Below are 17,786 nucleotides of genomic sequence, written 5' to 3'. Positions count from 1 at the left end.
AGAATGTAAAGTATTAATGTTGTTTTGTTTTAATTGAGCAAAATATATATATAAAAAAATTTAAGTTTGATATTTTCCACTCTTAAACACTAGGGAGAGCAGCTGCTGAAATCCTAGTGTACAACTGGCTCACTTTACAGCTGCAGTAAAAGTGGGCAGAATCTGCCCTCCTGTGTGTGATGTCACAGCTCCCCCCTCCCAATCTCTGTGTTTCCAAAAGGATAAGGGAAGATGAAGTTTAGGATCACAGTGCAGAGCCATTTTGTTGGTGACCACAAAGTGATCCTGATATGTCTAAGGGTACTTTCACACTTGCGTTTATTTCCTTCCGTTACAATCCGCCCTTTTGGAAAACAGCGGAATCCGTTAACGGATTCCGCTGTTTCCCATAGACTTGTATGGGTGACGGATTGTACCAAAAGGACCTGCGTTGCTACCGCTGGGCGACGCTCCGTTGCTTCCGCACAGCGGGAGGAACGCAGCATGTAACGTTGTTTCTTTATCGTTCCTATGGGAGACCAAGACCATGGGTGTTTAGCTTCTGCCTCCGGAGGACACACAAAGTACTACACTTAAAAGTGTAGCTCCTCCCTCTGAGCTTATACACCCCCTGGAGAACCAGATCTAGCCAGTTTATCGCTTTGTGTTCAGGAGGCATACATCCACACATGCATTCTCATCTGATTTGTTTGATTTTTGGAAAGAGTTTGAAGAAAAGCGGGTCCAAGTCTGGACTCCCGGCATGTCCTTTCTCACCCCACTGTGTCGGCGGTGTTGTTAAGGTTGATTTCCAAGACTGGAGCTTTACATGCTGCGCTCCTTCACCATCCCTCCTGGGCTCTGGCTTGAAGTGGGAGCCAGCACGGTCTCCATGCTTCGCAGGAGACCGGTCTCCATCCGCAGCCCTTCAGGATCCTGCTGGACCGGAGCACTCATCCCCAGGGACTTGGAACCCTGCGTCTCAGCAAGCTAAGTACTTGAGACGTTTATATATTGGGGGTCCCTGTACTTTATTGTTGTGGGAGAGTGTGCTGACTGTGTTTTATGACCTTTCCGGCGGGTTCTCTGGCTGTCGCCTGAGAACCGCGCCGATGGTGCCTGCGCACCGGCCGCACTGCTCAAATTTAGGCCCCGGCTTCGCCGGAGGCCTAGTTTCGGTTTCTCTGCCTTCGCATGTCACTCATGCAGAGGGACAGGCTCGGCTCCGCCCGGCGGCCGTTCAGCACAGGGGACGGACACTCCTCACTGCAGTGTGTGTCTCCTCCCCTGTACATCTCTATGGCCCTCCAGTTCCCGCTCCTCAAGCAAGTCCCGCCCCCTCTCTTCGCTCCGGCGGCCATTTTCTCAGCGTTCTCTCTGCAGCAGCGCTGGTCTACAGCATCTCTGCCGAGTTGCTGTGCTTGGGGGTCCGGGCTTCGGGATCTGGAGGGCACACAACACCGCTCCAGCGGTCTGGTAAACCACAACCGGTCTCCGGTTGTGGACCTCTGATTATACTCTCTGGGGTTCATTCTCTGGCAGAGCCCCCACTCCAGCAGCATGTCTCACACGAGGAGCAAGGCTCCAAAGCTGTATTCAGTATGCACTGCATGTAAGCTCCTACTGCCTGAACCGAGCATCTATCCACATTGTGATGCCTGCTCTAACCTGGCGGTGCCTCAGCCTGGAGTCTCACCCCCAGGGGTCTCTCAGGCTGCCCCTGCTTCTGTGGCTGAACCCCCGGCTTGGGTAGAATCCTTTTCTAGGTCTATCTCCCAGTCTTTTGCCGACTCCATGGGACTTCTGTCTAGGACTTTGCTGAACATGCATCAGCCCCTTTCCCTGGGTGCCTCTGCTGCCAGGGGTCTCTCAGGACCGGAGCTCACAGAGGATTCATCCTCTGGTCCCAGACCCCGTCCTCCTAAGAGGAGACGCAGGGTTCCCTCTCCTTCCTCGTCCCGCAGCTCTGATTCAGGAGCTGACTCGCAGGACGAGGAGGATGCCTTTACGGGGGTCTCGGAGACTACCTCCATGTGCCCCATTGATCTGTCCGAAAGTGACGCAGATGTTAGTGATTTGATTGCGTCCATTAATTCTGTACTGGACCTCAATCCGCCAGTATCAGAGGAGCAACCCTCTCTGGCAGAAAAGCACCAGTTTACCTCGCCTAAGAGAGTGAAGAGCGTGTTCTTTAACCACTCCAGTTTTCAGGCCGCTGTGACGAAGCCCAGGGCCTGTCCTGACAAACGCTTCCCAAAGCGTGGTTCTGATGACCGCTTTCCCTTTCTACCTGAGGTGGTCAAGGAGTGGGCTCATTCCCCAAAGGTAGACCCCCCGGTGTCTAGACTCTCAGCCCGGACCGTTGTATCGGTGGCTGATGGCACCTCTCTTAAGGATTCCACTGACCGCCAGATTGACCTTCTGGCCAAATCTGTATATGAGGCGGCAGGGGCCTCGTTCTCTCCGACCTTTGCAGCAGTGTGGGCTCTCAAAGCCATCTCTGCTTCTCTAGAGGAGATGCATTCCCTCGCCAGGGAATCTATGCCCGAAATGGTTACCTTAACTTCCCAAGCTTCAGCTTTTTCATCCTATGCCATGTCTGCCATGCTGGAGGCTTCTCACCGCACTGCGGTGGCTTCGGCTAATTCCCTCGCTATCCGCAGGATATTGTGGCTTCGAGAGTGGAAGGCAGATGCTTCTTCAAAGAAGTACCTTGCTGGGCTCCCTTTTGCTGGGTCCCGGCTGTTCGGTGAACAGCTGGATGAAATTATTAAGGAAGCTACTGGCGGGAAGAGTACTTCCATGCCACAAAACCAGGAAACCTGTCCAGGGCAGGAATCAGTCGAGGTTTCGTTCCTTTCGTTCCTCCAACTGGTCGTCCTCTAAGCCCTCGGCCTCGTCCACTAACTCAGCCAAGGACCAGAAATCCAACTGGCGCCAAAAAGCGCATCCACAAAAGACCGCAGGAGGTGCTGCCGCCAAGGCAGCCTCCTCGTGACTATCTGTCAGCGCCAGCAACGTCCTTAGTCGGTGGTAGGCTCTCCCACTTTGGCGACGCGTGGTTTCAACACGTCTCCGATCAGTGGGTGAGGGACATCATCTCCCACGGCTACAGGATAGAATTCTCTTCCAGCCCGCCAAACAGATTTTTTCTGTCAACTCCCCCCTGCTCCAAGGCCGCCGCCTTCTCTCAGGCCGTGGCATCCTTGCAGGCCAACGGAGTAATTGTACCGGTTCCCGCCCGGGAACGGTTCAGAGGTTTCTACTCAAATCTCTTCCTAGTCCCCAAAAAGGACGGCTCCTTCCAGCCCATCCTGGATCTCAAGCTTCTCAACAAGCATGTTCAGGTGCGGCATTTTCGCATGGAGTCTCTGCGATCAGTCATTGCCTCAATGACCCAAGGGGATTTCCTGGCATCCATCGACATCAGAGATGCCTATCTGCATGTGCCGATTGCAGTTTCACACCAGCGTTGGCTGCGTTTTGCAATCGGAGAGGAACATTTCCAATTCGTGGCTCTCCCCTTCGGGTTGGCCACAGCTCCTCGGGTATTCACCAAGGTCATGGCAGCAGTGATTGCGGTCCTGCACCTACAGGGGTTGGCAGTGATCCCTTACCTGGACTACCTTCTAGTCAAGGCTTCATCCAGCGTGGACTGTCAGCGGAGTGTCTCGCTCACTCTTGCCACTCTAGCCCAATTCGGGTGGCTTGTCAATCTTCCCAAATCCACTCTGACTCCGACCCAGAGTCTCACGTACCTAGGGATGCAGTTCGAGACACTGCCGGCACTTGTGAAGTTGCCCTTAATCAAACAGCAGTCCCTCCAACTGGCGGTGCGCTCTCTGCTGAGGCCCCGCCGTTATTCCCTCAGGCGCCTGATGCAGGTGCTGGGTCAGATGGTGGCGTCAATGGAGGCTGTTCCCTTTGCCCAGTTCCATCTGCGTCCCCTGCAGCTGGACATTCTCCGCTGTTGGGACAAGCGGCCTTCCTCCTTCTCCTGCCACAGACCAGGAGCTCTCTTCAGTGGTGGCTTCGGCCCCTCTCTCTGTCTCAGGGACGCTCCTTTCTGGCCCCGTCCTGGGTGATCCTCACCACGGATGCCATTCTATCCGGCTGGGGAGCGGTATGTCTCCACCACCGAGCGCAGGGCACTTGGACTCCGTCCGAGTCAGCCCTTTCGATCAATGTGCTGGAAATCAGAGCTGTGCTTCTAGCTCTCCTAGCTTTTCACCACCTGTTGGCGGGCAGGCACATCCGAGTCCAGTCAGACAACGCGACAGCGGTTGCCTACATCAATCACCAAGGCGGGACACGCAGCTGCCTGGCGATGTTGGAGGTACAACGCATCCTTCAATGGGCAGAGGACTCCAAGTCCACCATATCCGCAGTCCACATCCCAGGCGTGGAAAACTGGGAGGCAGATTATCTCAGCCGACAAACCGTGGACAGTGGCGAGTGGTCCCTGCACCCGGCAGTTTTTCAGTCAATCTGCCGCAAATGGGGCACTCCGGACGTGGATCTAATGGCATCCCGCCACAACAACAAAGTTCCTTTTTTACGTGGCTCGCTCCCACGATCCTCAGGCATTCGCCGCAGACGCTCTGGTTCAAAACTGGTCCCAGTTTCGTCTGTCCTACGTGTTTTCCCCTCTAGCTCTCTTGCCCAGAGTCCTGCGCAAGATCAGAATGGAGGGCCGTCGAGTCATCCTCATTGCTCCATGCTGGCCCAGGCGAGCTTGGTACCCAGACCTGCTCCTTCTGTCCGTAGAGGTGCCGTGGCATCTTCCGGACCGTCCAGACCTTCTCTCACAAGGTCCGTTTTTCCGCCAGAATTCTGCGGCTCTCAGATTGACGGCGTGGCTCTTGAGTCCTGGATCTTGACGGCTTCTGGTATCCCTCCTGAAGTCATCTCCACTATGACTCGGGCCCGTAAGTCTTCCTCCGCCAAGATCTATCACAGGACTTGGAAAATTTTCCTGTCCTGGTATCGCTCTTCCGGCCATCCTCCTTGGCCATTCTCGTTGCCGACCCTTCTGTCCTTTCTACAGTCCGGTCTGCAGCTGGGACTGTCCCTCAACTCTCTCAAGGGACAAGTCTCAGCTCTGTCAGTGCTGTTCTAGCGACGTATCGCCCGGCTGGCTCAGGTCCGCACCTTCATGCAGGGCGCGTCTCACATCATTCCGCCTTACCGGCGGCCCTTGGATCCCTGGGACCTCAATTTGGTTCTCACGGTTTTGCAGAAACCCCCCTTTGAGCCTCTTAGGGAGGTTCCTTTGTTTCGTCTTTCACAGAAAGTGGTCTTTCTAGTAGCCATAACTTCCCTCAGGAGAGTCTCCGATTTGGCTGCGCTCTCTTCGGAGTCACCTTTTTTGGTTTTTCATCAAGACAAGGTGGTTCTCCGTCCGACTCCGGACTTTCTCCCTAAGGTGGTTTCTCCTTTCCACCTTAACCAGGACATTACCCTACCTTCCTTTTGTCCGGCTCCTGTTCATCGCTTTGAAAAAGCGTTGCATACTCTGGATCTGGTGCGTGCTCTCCGGATCTATGTGTCTCGCACCGCTCCTCTTAGGAGGTGCACTTTTCTTTTTGTGCTAACCACAGGTCGGCGCACGGGCCTCTCTGCTTCTAAGCCGATCTTAGCCCGTTGGATTAGGTCGACCATTTCGGACGCCTACCAGTGTACTCAGGTGCCTCCCCCGCCGGGGATCAAGGCACACTCGACCAGAGCTGTCGGTGCCTCTTGGGCTTTCAGGCACCAGGCTACGGCTCAGCAGGTCTGTCAGGCTGCCACTTGGTCTAGTCTGCATACCTTTTCAAAGCACTACCAAGTGCATGCTCATGCTTCTGCAGATGCGAGCTTGGGCAGACGCATCCTTCAGGCGGCTGTCGCCCATTTGTGAAGTTAGGCTCCGCCTACTTCTTAGTTTTTCTGTTTATTTCCCACCCATGGACTACTTTGAGACGTCCCATGGTCTGGGTCTCCCAAAGGAACGATAAAGAAAAAGAGAATTTTGTTTACTTACCGTAAATTCTTTTTCTTATAGTTCCGTATTGGGAGACCCAGCTCCCTCCCTGTTGCCTGTTGGCAGTTTCTTGTTCTGTGTGTTATCACCGGCTGTTGTCGTGGACAGAGTCTCCGGTTGTTCCGGTTCTTGCTCTGTTTTACTTGTGGGTGGCTATTCTCCTTCAGCTTTTGCACTAAACTGGCTAGATCTGGTTCTCCAGGGGGTGTATAAGCTCAGAGGGAGGAGCTACACTTTTAAGTGTAGTACTTTGTGTCCTCCGGAGGCAGAAGCTAAACACCCATGGTCTGGGTCTCCCAATACGGAACTATAAGAAAAAGAATTTACGGTAAGTAAACAAAATTCTCTTTTTTTAGCAGCGGAATCCTCTGGATTCCACTGCGCATGCTCTTTTTTTTTTTTTTAATCAAACTTTATTTTGGCTCGCGGTGGCCGAACGTTCAGCTGAGCGCCCGGCCGTCGGCAAGCGACAGTGCTCAGCTGAACGACCGGCCGCCAGCATGCCCGGCCGCCGGCAAGTCACAGCGCTCAAATGAACGCCCGGCCGCCGGCAAGTGACAGCGCTCAGCTGATCACCCGGCGGTCGGCTGCAGGGAGCGATCAGCTGATCACCCGGTGGCCGGCTGCAGGGAGCGATCAGCTGATCACCCGGTGGCCGGCTGCAGGGAGCGATCAGCTGATCACCCGGTGGCCGGCTGCAGGGAGCGATCAGCTGATCACCCGGTGGCCGGCTGCAGGGAGCGATCAGCTGATCACCCGGTGGCCGGCTGCAGGGAGCGATCAGCTGATCACCCGGCGGCCGGCAAGTGACAGCGCTCAGCTGATCACCGGCGGTCGGCTGCAGGGAGCGCTCAGCTGATCACCCGGCGGCCGGCTGCAGGGAGCGATCAGCTGATCACCCGGCGGCCGGCTGCAGGGAGCGATCAGCTGATCACCCGGCGGCCGGCTGCAGGCTGGCGAAGTACTCCACTGTACACTGTGCCCACATATTTCTGTGCCCCCATACACTGTGCTCTGAGAGGTGGAACTGCCGAGACACCAGGCTGCTAAGAGAAGCTGCTGGGAGCAGAGGTCTAAGGGTACTTTCACACTTGCGTTGAACGGTATCCGTTGCATTGCGTTGTGTAACGCATGCAACGGATGTGTTGCATATAGTGGCACAAGGAATGCAACGGATGCTGCAAAACGCAATTCGTTTTGATTTTTTTTTTTTTTTTTACAGTTTTACCAGCGGCAGACTATTGTAAACGATCAGCTGATCGCTCCCTGCAGCCGGCCGCCGGGTGATCAGCTGATCGCTCCCTGCAGCCGGCCGCCGGGTGATCAGCTGATCGCTCCCTGCAGCCGGCCGCCGGGTGATCAGCTGATCGCTCCCTGCAGCCGGCCGCCGGGTGATCAGCTGATCGCTCCCTGCAGCCGGCCGCCGGGTGATCAGCTTATCGCTCCCTGCAGCCGGCCGCCGGGTGATCAGCTGATCGCTCCCTGCAGCCGGCCGCCGGGTGATCAGCTGAGTGCTGTCACTTGCCGGCGCCCGGGCATGCCGGCGGGCGGGCGCTCAGCTGAGCGCTGTGACTTGCCGGCGGCCGGGCATGCCGGTGGCTCAGCTGAGCGCTGTCGCTTGCCGACGGCCGGGCGCTCAGCTGAACGTTCGGCCACCGCGAGCCAAAATAAAGTTTGATTTTAAAAAAAAAAAAAAAAAAAAAAAAGCATGCGCAGTGGAATCCAGAGGATTCCGCTGCTCAAAATAACGTTACATGCTGCGTTCCTCCCGCTGGGCGGAAGCAACGGAGCGTCGCCCAGCGGAAGCAACGCAGGTCCTTTTGGTACAATCCGTCACCCATACAAGTCTATGGGAAACAGCGGAATCAGTTAACTGATTCCGCTGTTTTCCAAAAGGGCGGATTGTAACGTAAGGAAATAAACGCAAGTGTGAAAGTACCCTAAGGTGACATGCGGCGAGGAGGGGTGATCTGCAGCCTGAGGCGAGGTTCACATTTCCATCAGCGACGGATCAGTTGTTTTTTAGATGTCAACTGACGCAACGGATGTGTTTTTCACAGGATTCCTTTCACAGGAATCCTGTGAAAAAACTGATCCGTTACATCCGCTGTGCATCCGTCTTTTGATGGATCCGTCATGATCCGTTTGTGTTTGGGAAAGCCCTGTGGGTGCGCCAAACATGCTGGGCATGCTCAGTAGAGCATGACTGAATCCAGCGCTGGATTCAGTCGTAAGACGGATTACAACGGAATCCAGCACCATAGACATACATTACAAGCTTGACGGATGGCGACGAATTCCTGCGCGGTGCGTTAATTTTGACGGCCCGAAAAATGTTACATTCTGCGTTGTTTCCGCTTGGCGGTCAGTCCAAAAACGACTGACCGCGGCGCAGCGGATGCAAGAAAAGGTAATCAGTTGCACTTCGCCACTAATACAAGTCTATGGGACACAATGGAATCCACTAAACGGTTTCCGTCGTTTACCAGAGCCGAGGATTGTGACTGATACAATTTAACGGAAATGTGAACCTAGCCTAAGCCGGCACTGCAGTACAGATGTCACACTGCGATCACCGCTCCCAGCCGCATGCACTCGCCGCAGACCTCTCCGCCCCCAGCAGCCTCTCCTGTCATCCTGTCAGCATGGTCTCTCAGCTGTTCCCCCTGTCAGTGATCAGGCCCGAGGCGAGCACACAGAGGGGACGAGAAGGCCTGAGGCGAGCACAAGTGGGAAAAGCGGGGAGGCCTGAAACGAGCACATGCGGGGTGGGGGGGGAGGCCTGAGGCGAGCAGAGGCCCGAGGCCAGCACATGCTTGGGGGGGGGGGGGGGGAGGCCTGAGGCGAGCAGAGGCACGAGGCGAGCACATGCTTGGGGGGAGCGGAGGCCCAAGGCGAGCACGCGAGGGGGTGGGGGGGGACGGATGAGGTGCGGTGATTACTGCGAGACTTCCACAGCACAACACTAGGATCAGCCGCAGATCACTGCCAATGTGCTCCAGGGGACAGTGGAGCGCACAAAATACGCTGTGATCTGTACAGCCCATCTCTTATGCACTGAGACTGTGGTATTTGAGGTAACTGTCGTCACACACGGCAAATCCAAGATGGCAGCCCCCAGTGTTTGAGTAAAAATGTAATAAAAAAAAAATAAATTTAATTTTGTAGTAAAAAATAATTGATTCCATAATCACTATTATTAATACGAAAATTAAAAAAATTAAAATTAAAAAATGTGACACCTTCCCTTTTAAGTATATATAAGGAGGCAGAAGATGATAAAACCTCCTCTCATCGCTGCGTCTTCATTTTCTACTCCTCTGATGAACAGTTACTGTTGTGCCTTTGATGTGGGCGCAACCGAAATTACACAACCCAAACCACAGCCTCCAGCTGCTAGGTCACGGCTTTCCTTGCAGATTACTTTTTTTTTTGTCGTCAGCCGTGCAGAAATCTATACAGTTTCACAGAATCGGGGAGTAGCCATGAAAAATTCTAAACTCCCCTTTAGTGTGCGTGAAAACATTGAAAACCGCTTCGTAATATCCTATATTAGTGCAGAGATACGATACCGTGATGTTACAGGCCCGAAGCCTGAGGCTGCACTACTGAGACATTGTGGTGACGTCATATCCCTTTCTGTTGGGGAGGATGTAAATGATTATTTGGATCCGTTCCCCTTTTTCTCGCCTAGTGAGGTTTCTGTGACTCGGGATATGTCTTCTCCCTGCTCCAGAGGGCTTGTTGGCTCAGTAGTGCAGCCTCTGGATTCGGGCCAGTATCTTCCAAATCCTCATATCTCCACACAGGAGCGAGATATTGAAAAAACATTTTCACTTTTTTTTTTTTTTTTTTCTTTCCACTTCTACTCGATCGCTTACATCACGACCTAAAGCAGCGACGTGTCACCATCGTGTTCTTCCGTTTCAGTGAATGAAAAGCAGCTGGCGGGGAAGGTCGCGGCGCTGATGAGAGAGAAGAGCGAGGCGCTGGAAAAAATATCTGAATTTGAAAAAAAGGTAAATTTTGAGGAAATTGCGTGAAGTGAGAAAGCTGTGATGTCATCTCGCGGTAATTACCATGTGACTTGTGCATCCGCAGATCAAAGAGGTGAAGGAGTCTGAGGGCACGAGCCAGGAGAAGAGCAGCCATCTGCAGGAGGAGGCCGCCAACCTCAAGGTAAGGGAGCGCGGAGAGTTAGCGTAGTCTCGCGAAGTTAGCAGAGGCCACTATAGCGGGCCTGAGCAGAAACTATCCCTCTCGCGCGCCGGTGATGTATTTGCGCAGGCACGAGATTATGTGCGGCGCTCTGTATGACCTCACCAGCGTCATCCTAGTACCTGTCCATAATCTCGTGCCTGCACAAATACATCACAAATACATCCCAGGCGTGCGAGACGGATAGTTTCTGCTCAGGCCCGCGATAGTGGCCTCTGCTAACTGCGCCTGCGCGAGACTTTGGCATCAGCGTGGAAGATGAGGGGGCTGTCGTCATCCATGCAAATCAAGACTGGGGGATGGCAAACAGCGGCAGGAGGGGGGACAGAAGGCGAAATAGAGCCCGCCCATTTGCCTAACCAAACTAATTTGCATACGAAAAGGTAATATTTTTCTTTGTCGCTCTATTGGGAGACCCAGACAATTGGGTGTATAGGCTATGCCTCCGGAGGCCGCACAAAGTATTACACTCAAAAGTGTTAAGCCCCTCCCCTTCTTCCTATACACTCCCGTGCTCCCACGGGCTCCTCAGTTTTTTGCTTTGTGCGAAGGAAGCAGACCTGCACACATAGCTCCACAGATTAGTCAGCAGCAGCTGCTGACTATGTCGGATGGAAGAAAAGTGGGCCCATATAGGGCCCCCAGCATGCTCCCTTCTCACCTCACTCTTGTCGGCGGTGTTGTTAAGGTTGAGGTATCCATTGCGGGTACGGAGGCTGGAGCCCACATGCTGTTTTCCTTCCCCATCCCCCTCTGGGCTCTGGGTGAAGTGGGATCTTATCGGTCTCCAGGCACTGAGACCGTGCTTCATCCACAACTCCTGTGGAGCCTGATGGATAGGAGCCGGGTACCGTTCAGGGACATGGCCCTGCATCTTGGAGGTATTCTGTATCCCTGTGGGGACTGCGCACGGCATCACCTCAGCTTTGCTGGGTGTGCTAGTGCACCGGGGACCGCGGCGCTGACCGGGTCTATATGTGCCATTACACACTCAGCGTCGCTGAGTGTGTTTATATGTAGGGGCTACCGCACTAACCGCCGCTGCCATGGGAGACTGCGGCGCGGCTGGGACTTGTAGTTCGCCGGGGACTTTCACGCCGGCCGCGCTTTTACGGCGGCCGCGTTTATTACTAGAGTCCCCGGCTTGCTTGCGGCCTAGTTTCCTTTTCTCCCGCCCTCAGCCCTGACAGGCAGGGGAAGGGCGGGACGCTGCAGAGCGAGCAGCACTGAGGGCTGGAGTATGATTTACATACTCCACCCCCCTCACTGTGCGCAGTGTGAGCACCAGTTCCCGCACTTTCTCGGCCACGCCCACAGCTCCCTCCTCTCGTCAGGACGCCGCAGCCATTCCTGTCAGCTCCTTGGACGCTGCAGAGGGGGACAAATCCTGGGAGACCCAGACACGGTCTCTGGTGGCCTCACAACCGCTTTAGGCGGCTGGTAAGCAGCACCTGTTGGTGCTAGCCCCATGGTGCTGTAGTATATATGGTACATTATTTGTGTATTGTATATACTTTACATTGTATGAGCACAGTTCACTCTGGCTATATACCCTATTGTGTTACTCAGGGAAAACTATAGCATGGCGCCCACAAAAGGCAGGGGTGCCAAAACACAGGCTTATTATGCTGTCTGCGCCGCTTGTAAGACCCCACTACCGGCAGGTTCCACTGACCCTCATTGTGTGCAGTGTTCGGCCCCTGTGACACTTCTTCAGCCGGAGCCTCTGCTAAGAGGGGCCCAGGGGGAGCCACCTGTTGACACTGTCCAGGTGACGGGGACTGAGTTTGCAAAACTCTCTGAGACTATGGCTAAGATACTAGAAGCCTTGCAGTCCAGGCCGGTATCTCAGCAAAGGGACTCTGGTGAATCATTGTTCCCTGGCCCCCCTCAGTTGGACCTTCTTTGTCCTCCCGGGGTATCTCATACATCCCAGACTGAGGGTTCTGACTTAGACCCCAGCCCCAGATCGACTAAGCGGGCTCGCTTAGAATTTCCCTCGACATCATATTGTTTAGGGTCTCAGCGGGGGGAATCCTTGGTTGATGATGCGGAGCCAGCTGATCAGGATTCGGATCCTGAGAGCGCTCTCAATCTTAATACTCCAGACGGGGACGCCATAGTGAACGATCTTATTGCGTCCATCCATCAGTTGCTGGATATTTCTCCCTCAGCCCCTCCGGCGGAGGAGTCAGCTTCGCAGCAGGAGAAATTTCGTTTCAGGTTCCCCAAGCGTACACAGAGTATGTTTTTAGACCACTCTGATTTCAGAGAGGCAATCCAGAATCACCATGCTTGTCCAGATAAGCGTTTTTCTAAGCGCCTTAAGGATACACGTTATCCTTTCCCCCCGGACGTGGTTAAAGGTTGGACTCAATGTCCCAAAGTGGATCCTCCAATCTCCAGCAGTGGAAGATGGGGCTTCACTCAAAGATGCCACTGACAGGCAGATGGAGCTCTGGTTGATATCCATCTATGAAGCTATAGGCGCTTCTTTTGCCCCAGCATTCGCAGCTGTATTGGCGCTGCAAGCTATCTCAGCAGGTCAAGCGCATATTGAAGCAGCCACACGCACGTCCGCACCACAGGTGGCGTCCATTACCACTCAGACCTCGGCTTTGGCGTCTTACGCTATTAATGCTGTCCTGGACTCTGCGAGCCGGACGGCGGTTGCAGCCGATAATTCGGTGGTACTCCGCAGGGCCTTGTGACTACGGGAATGGAAAGCAGATTCTGCTTCCAAAAGCGATTAACCAGTTTGCCAATTTCTGGCGACAGATTGTTTGGCGAGCGTTTGGATGAAATCATCAAACAATCCAAGGAAAAGGATACATCCTTGCCCCAGCCCAAACCGAACAGACCCCCACCGAGGACTAAAAAGTCCGCCGGGGGTGCCGCTACCAAGGCGGCTTCCTCATGACTTGCAGCCACTTCACACCGCATCCTCGGTCGGTGGCAGGCTCTCCCGCTTTTGCGACATCTGGCTGCCACACTGGTGGGTGAGAGACATTCTGTCCCACGGTTACAGGATAGAGTTCAGCTCTCGTCCTCCGGCTCGATTCTTCAAAACTTCTCCGCCTCGCGAGCGAGCCGATGCTCTTTTACAGGCGGTAGGCACTCTAAAGGCGGAAGGAGTGGTGGTCCCTGTGCCGATTCAGCAACAGGGTCACGGTTTTTTACTCCAACCTGTTTGTGGTTCCAAAGAAGGACGGGTCTTTCCGTCCTGTCCTGGACCTGAAACTACTCAACAAACACGTGAAGACCAGGCGGTTCCGGATGGAATCCCTCCGCTCCGTCATCGCCTCAATGTCCCAAGGAGATTTCCTCGCATCGATCGATATCAAAGATGCTTATCTCCACGTACCGTTTGCTGCAGAGCATCAGCGCTTCCTGCGCTTTGCAGTAGGACACGAGCACCTGCAGTTCGTGGCACTGCCGTTCGGCCTGGCGACAGCCCCACGGGTCTTCACCAAGGTCATGGCTTCAATAGTAGCGGTACTCCACTCTCGGGGTCACTCAGTGATTCCTTACTTGGACGATCTGCTGGTCAAGGCACCCTCTCAAGAGGCATGCCAACACAGCCTCAACGCTACTCTAGAAACTCTCCAGAGTTTCGGGTGGATTATCAATTTTCCAAAGTCAAATCTGACACCGGCCCAATCGCTAACATATCTTGGCATGGAGTTTCATACTCTAGCAGCGATAGTGAAGCTCCCGCTGGACAAACAGCGTTCACTACAGACAGGGGTGCAATCTCTCCTTCAAGGCCAGTCACACTCCCTGAGGCGCCTCATGCACTTCCTAAGGAAGATGGTAGCGGCAATGGAGGCAGTTCCTTTTGCGCAGTTTCATCTGCGTCCTCTTCAATGGGACATCCTACGCAAATGGGACAGGAATCCGACGTCTCTCGACAGAAACGTCTCTCTTTCTCAAGCAACCAAAGCTTCTCTTCGGTGGTGGCTTCTTTCCACTTCACTATCGAAGAGGAAATCCTTTCTACCTACATCCTGGGCAGTGGTCATGACGGACGCGAGTCTGTCAGGGTGGGGAGCAGTTTTTCTCCACCACAGGGCCCAGGGTACGCGGACTCAGCAACAGTCCTCACTCCAGATCATTGTCCTGGAAATCAGAGCAGTGTATCTTGCCCTGGAGGCTTTCCAGCAGTGGCTGGAAGGCAACCAGATCCGAATTCTATCGGACAACTCCACAGCGGTGGCTTACATCAACCACCAAGGCGGGACACGCAGTCGGCAAGCCTTCCAGGAAGTCCGACGGATTTTGATGTGGGTGGAAGCCACGGCCTCCACCATCTCCGCAGTTCACATTCCAGGCGTGGAAAACTGGGAAGCAGATTTTCTCAGTCGCCAGGGCATGGACGCAGGGGAATGGTCCCTTCACCCGGACGTGTTTCAGGAGATCTGTTGCAGCTGGGGGGTGCCGGACGTCGACCTGATGGCGTCCCGGCACAACAACAAGGTACCAGCGTTCATGGCACGGTCTCAAGATCCCAGAGCTCTGGCGGCAGACGCCTTAGTTCAGGATTGGTCGCAGTTTCAGCTCCCCTATGTGTTTCCTCCGCTGGCACTGTTGCCCAGAGTGTTACGCAAGATCAGGGCCGACTGCCGCCGCGTCATCCTCGTCGCTCCAGACTGGCCGAGGCGGTCGTGGTACCCGGATCTGTGGCATCTCACGGTCGGCCAACCGTGGGCACTACCAGACCGACCAGACTTGCTATCTCAAGGGCCGTTTTTCCATCTGATTTCTACGGCCCTCAACCTGACTGTGTGGCCATTGAGTCCTGGATCCTAGCGTCTTCAGGGTTATCTCAAGACGTCATTGCCACTATGTGACAAGCTAGGAAACCAACGTCCGTCAAGATCTACCACAGGACGTGGAAAAATTTTCCTGTCATGGTGCTCTGCTCAGGGTATTTCTCCCTGGCCTTTTGCTTTGCCCACTTTTCTGTCCTTCCTTCAATCTGGACTGGAAAAGGGTTTGTCGCTCAGCTCCCTTAAGGGACAAGTCTCGGCGCTCTCTTTGTTTTTTCCAGAAGCGCCTAGCCAGACTTCCACAGGTACGCACGTTCCTGCAGGGGGTTTGTCATCTCCCTAAGGTGGTATCCCCCTTTTCATCTCAATCAGGATATCTCCTTACCTTCTTTTTGTCCTCATCCAGTTCACCAATGTGAAAAGGATTTGCACTTGTTAGATCTGGTAAGAGCACTCAGACTCTACATTTCTCGTACGGCGCCCCTGCGCCGCTCGGATGCACTCTTGGTCACAAGCTTCCAAATCAACCCTGGCTCGGTGGATCAAGGAGCCAATTATCGAAGCTTACCGTTCGGCTGGGCTTCCGGTTCCCTCAGGGCTGAAGGCCCATTCTACCAGAGCCGTGGGCGCGTCCTGGGCTTTGAGGCACCAGGCTACGGCTCAGCAGGTGTGTCAGGCGGCTACCTGGTCGAGCCTGCACACTTTCATGAAGCACATGCACATAGGTGCATACCTATGCTTCGGCGGATGCCAGCCTAGGTAGACGAGTCCTTCAGGCGGCGGTTGCCCGCCTGTAGGAAAAGGCCGTTTTACGGCTCTTTTACGAGGTATTATTTTACCCACCCAGGGATTGCTTTTGGACATCCCAATTGTCTGGGTCTCCCAATAGAGCGACAAAGAAGAAGGGAATTTTGTTTACTTACCGTAAATTCCTTTTCTTCTAGCTCTAATTGGGAGACCCAGCACCCGCCCCTGTTTTTTGTATACACATGTTGATCATGTTGAATGGTTTCAGTTCTCCGATATTCCTTCGGATTGAAGTTACATTAAACCAGTTTATAATTCTTTTTCCTCCTTCTTGCTTTTGCACTAAAACTGAGGAGCCCGTAGCAGCACGGGAGTGTATAGGCAGAAGGGGAGGGGCTTAACACTTTTGAGTGTAATACTTTGTGCGGCCTCCGGAGGCATAGCCTATACACCCAATTGTCTGGGTCTCCCAATTAGAGCTAGAAGAAAAGGAATTTACGGTAAGTAAACAAAATTCCCTTCTTTTGGAGGTCTGAAAATGGGTCCAGCAACAAGGTGCACCTTCATAGAACTCAGCCCAGGAGCTGCAGAAGGGGAGACTTTTGGTTTAATAGGGAAAAATCTGGTGACAGGTTCGCTTGAACTTCAATTTTTATTTTATTTATTTTTTTTTTTTAGTTCCCCTTTTTCAGTACATTTATGTGATAAATTAAATTGTACTGTTAAGAAGAAAAAAAATATCCTGGTTAGCGGCCGGTACATTGATGACACTTCAATCTCCAGATTGAGAATATAGATGCATTGATAGGAGATATAAAGGTTTCACTTTCCTTTTCCGGCAGGCGACCATTAAGGGGATGAAGAGCAACAACAAGCAGCTGGACGCCAGGATGAGGACCCTGCTCCAAGAGCTGGAGTCTCAGAAGGAGCAGAACAAGAGAAAGCAAGAAATGGTGAGAAGGGGACGGGCGGTGACGGTCCTCTCCGGAGTGCTCCCATTATTTGCTAGGCCAGCCCTCTTTTAGGTTTGTGACCGAAAAAAAAAAAAAAAAAGTCTGACTTGGCTAATAAACTGAGCCGTCAGCCAGCCCCCTCCACTGAAAACTCAGGTCCCGTGTCCGAGAGGAGAAGCTGCTGGGGCTGAAGCTTTGGTATTGAGGCATCTTTCAGACACCAAGTCTGTTAGAAAGTTGCAGGGTTGACTTACTTAGGCTACTTTCACACATCCGGTTTTTGCCATCAGGCGCGATCCGGTGAAAAAACTGATGCGACGGATCCGGTGAAAAAACGGATCCGTCACATTAGTTTTTTTTTTTTTTTTTCCATGTGTTCCTTCCGTTTTTTGACGGATCCGTTCTGATACTGAGCATGCTCAGTTCATAAAACCGGATCAGTCATATGCCGGATGATGACTGATCCGGTGCCCGTAGGCTTCCATTAGACAACATGCCGGACGGCTCCGGATCCGTCATGATCCGTTTTTTTGCTGGAGACGAAAAACGTCCTTTCCGGCAGCCGGACGAAGAATTTTCGCCGGATCCAGCGGACGCCGCATGCAACGCATGGCCATCAGGCGCAATCCCGCGCTAATACAAGTCAATGGGGAATAAAATGGATCAGTTTTATCCGCATTTCACCGGATTGTGCCTGATGGCAAAAACCGGATGTGTGAAAGCAGCCTTAAAGAGGCCCGATCACAGTGTGGGGCTGATCTTTTTATTTAAAGGGAACATGTCAGGTGCAATATGCACCCAGGACCACGAGCAGTTCTGAGTACATATTGCTAATCCCTGCCTGTCTCTGCCTCAAGAGTGAAAGTATTTCTAAGGATCCTTTATGATATGCTAATGAGCGCAGGGACTAGTCACAAGGGCGTTAGTTCCTGCACTCATTCTGCCCTCTTATCATGTTAGCACATCCACAGGGGCCCACAGGGGCGTGATAACATGCTATTCAATGTCCATGGGCCAGCATCATAGGCGGTGATGCACGTACCTGTGTCTGTGTTCACGGCTTCAGAATGCCAGGCTTAGGCCTAATGTGCATGATCA

General features: G+C 53.4%; 1 protein-coding gene across 1 annotated transcript in view; it reads left to right on the top strand.

The window, feature by feature from the left end:
• Positions 1–17,786, top strand: part of MIA3 (MIA SH3 domain ER export factor 3) — a 198,828-nt gene that overhangs the window by 56,688 nt on the left and 124,354 nt on the right. Inside the window, exons 10-12 of the mRNA XM_075341433.1 lie at positions 9,932–10,020; positions 10,103–10,180; positions 16,578–16,688. Of these exons, the coding sequence (XP_075197548.1) occupies positions 9,932–10,020; positions 10,103–10,180; positions 16,578–16,688 (278 nt within the window). The remainder of the gene's footprint in view (positions 1–9,931; positions 10,021–10,102; positions 10,181–16,577; positions 16,689–17,786) is intronic.

The sequence above is a fragment of the Anomaloglossus baeobatrachus genome, chromosome 3 (genome assembly GCF_048569485.1).
Source record: "Anomaloglossus baeobatrachus isolate aAnoBae1 chromosome 3, aAnoBae1.hap1, whole genome shotgun sequence".
NCBI lineage: Eukaryota > Metazoa > Chordata > Amphibia > Anura > Aromobatidae > Anomaloglossus > Anomaloglossus baeobatrachus.
Note: the sequence above shows the minus strand (reverse complement) of the source record. Positions and strands in the feature narration are given on the sequence as shown.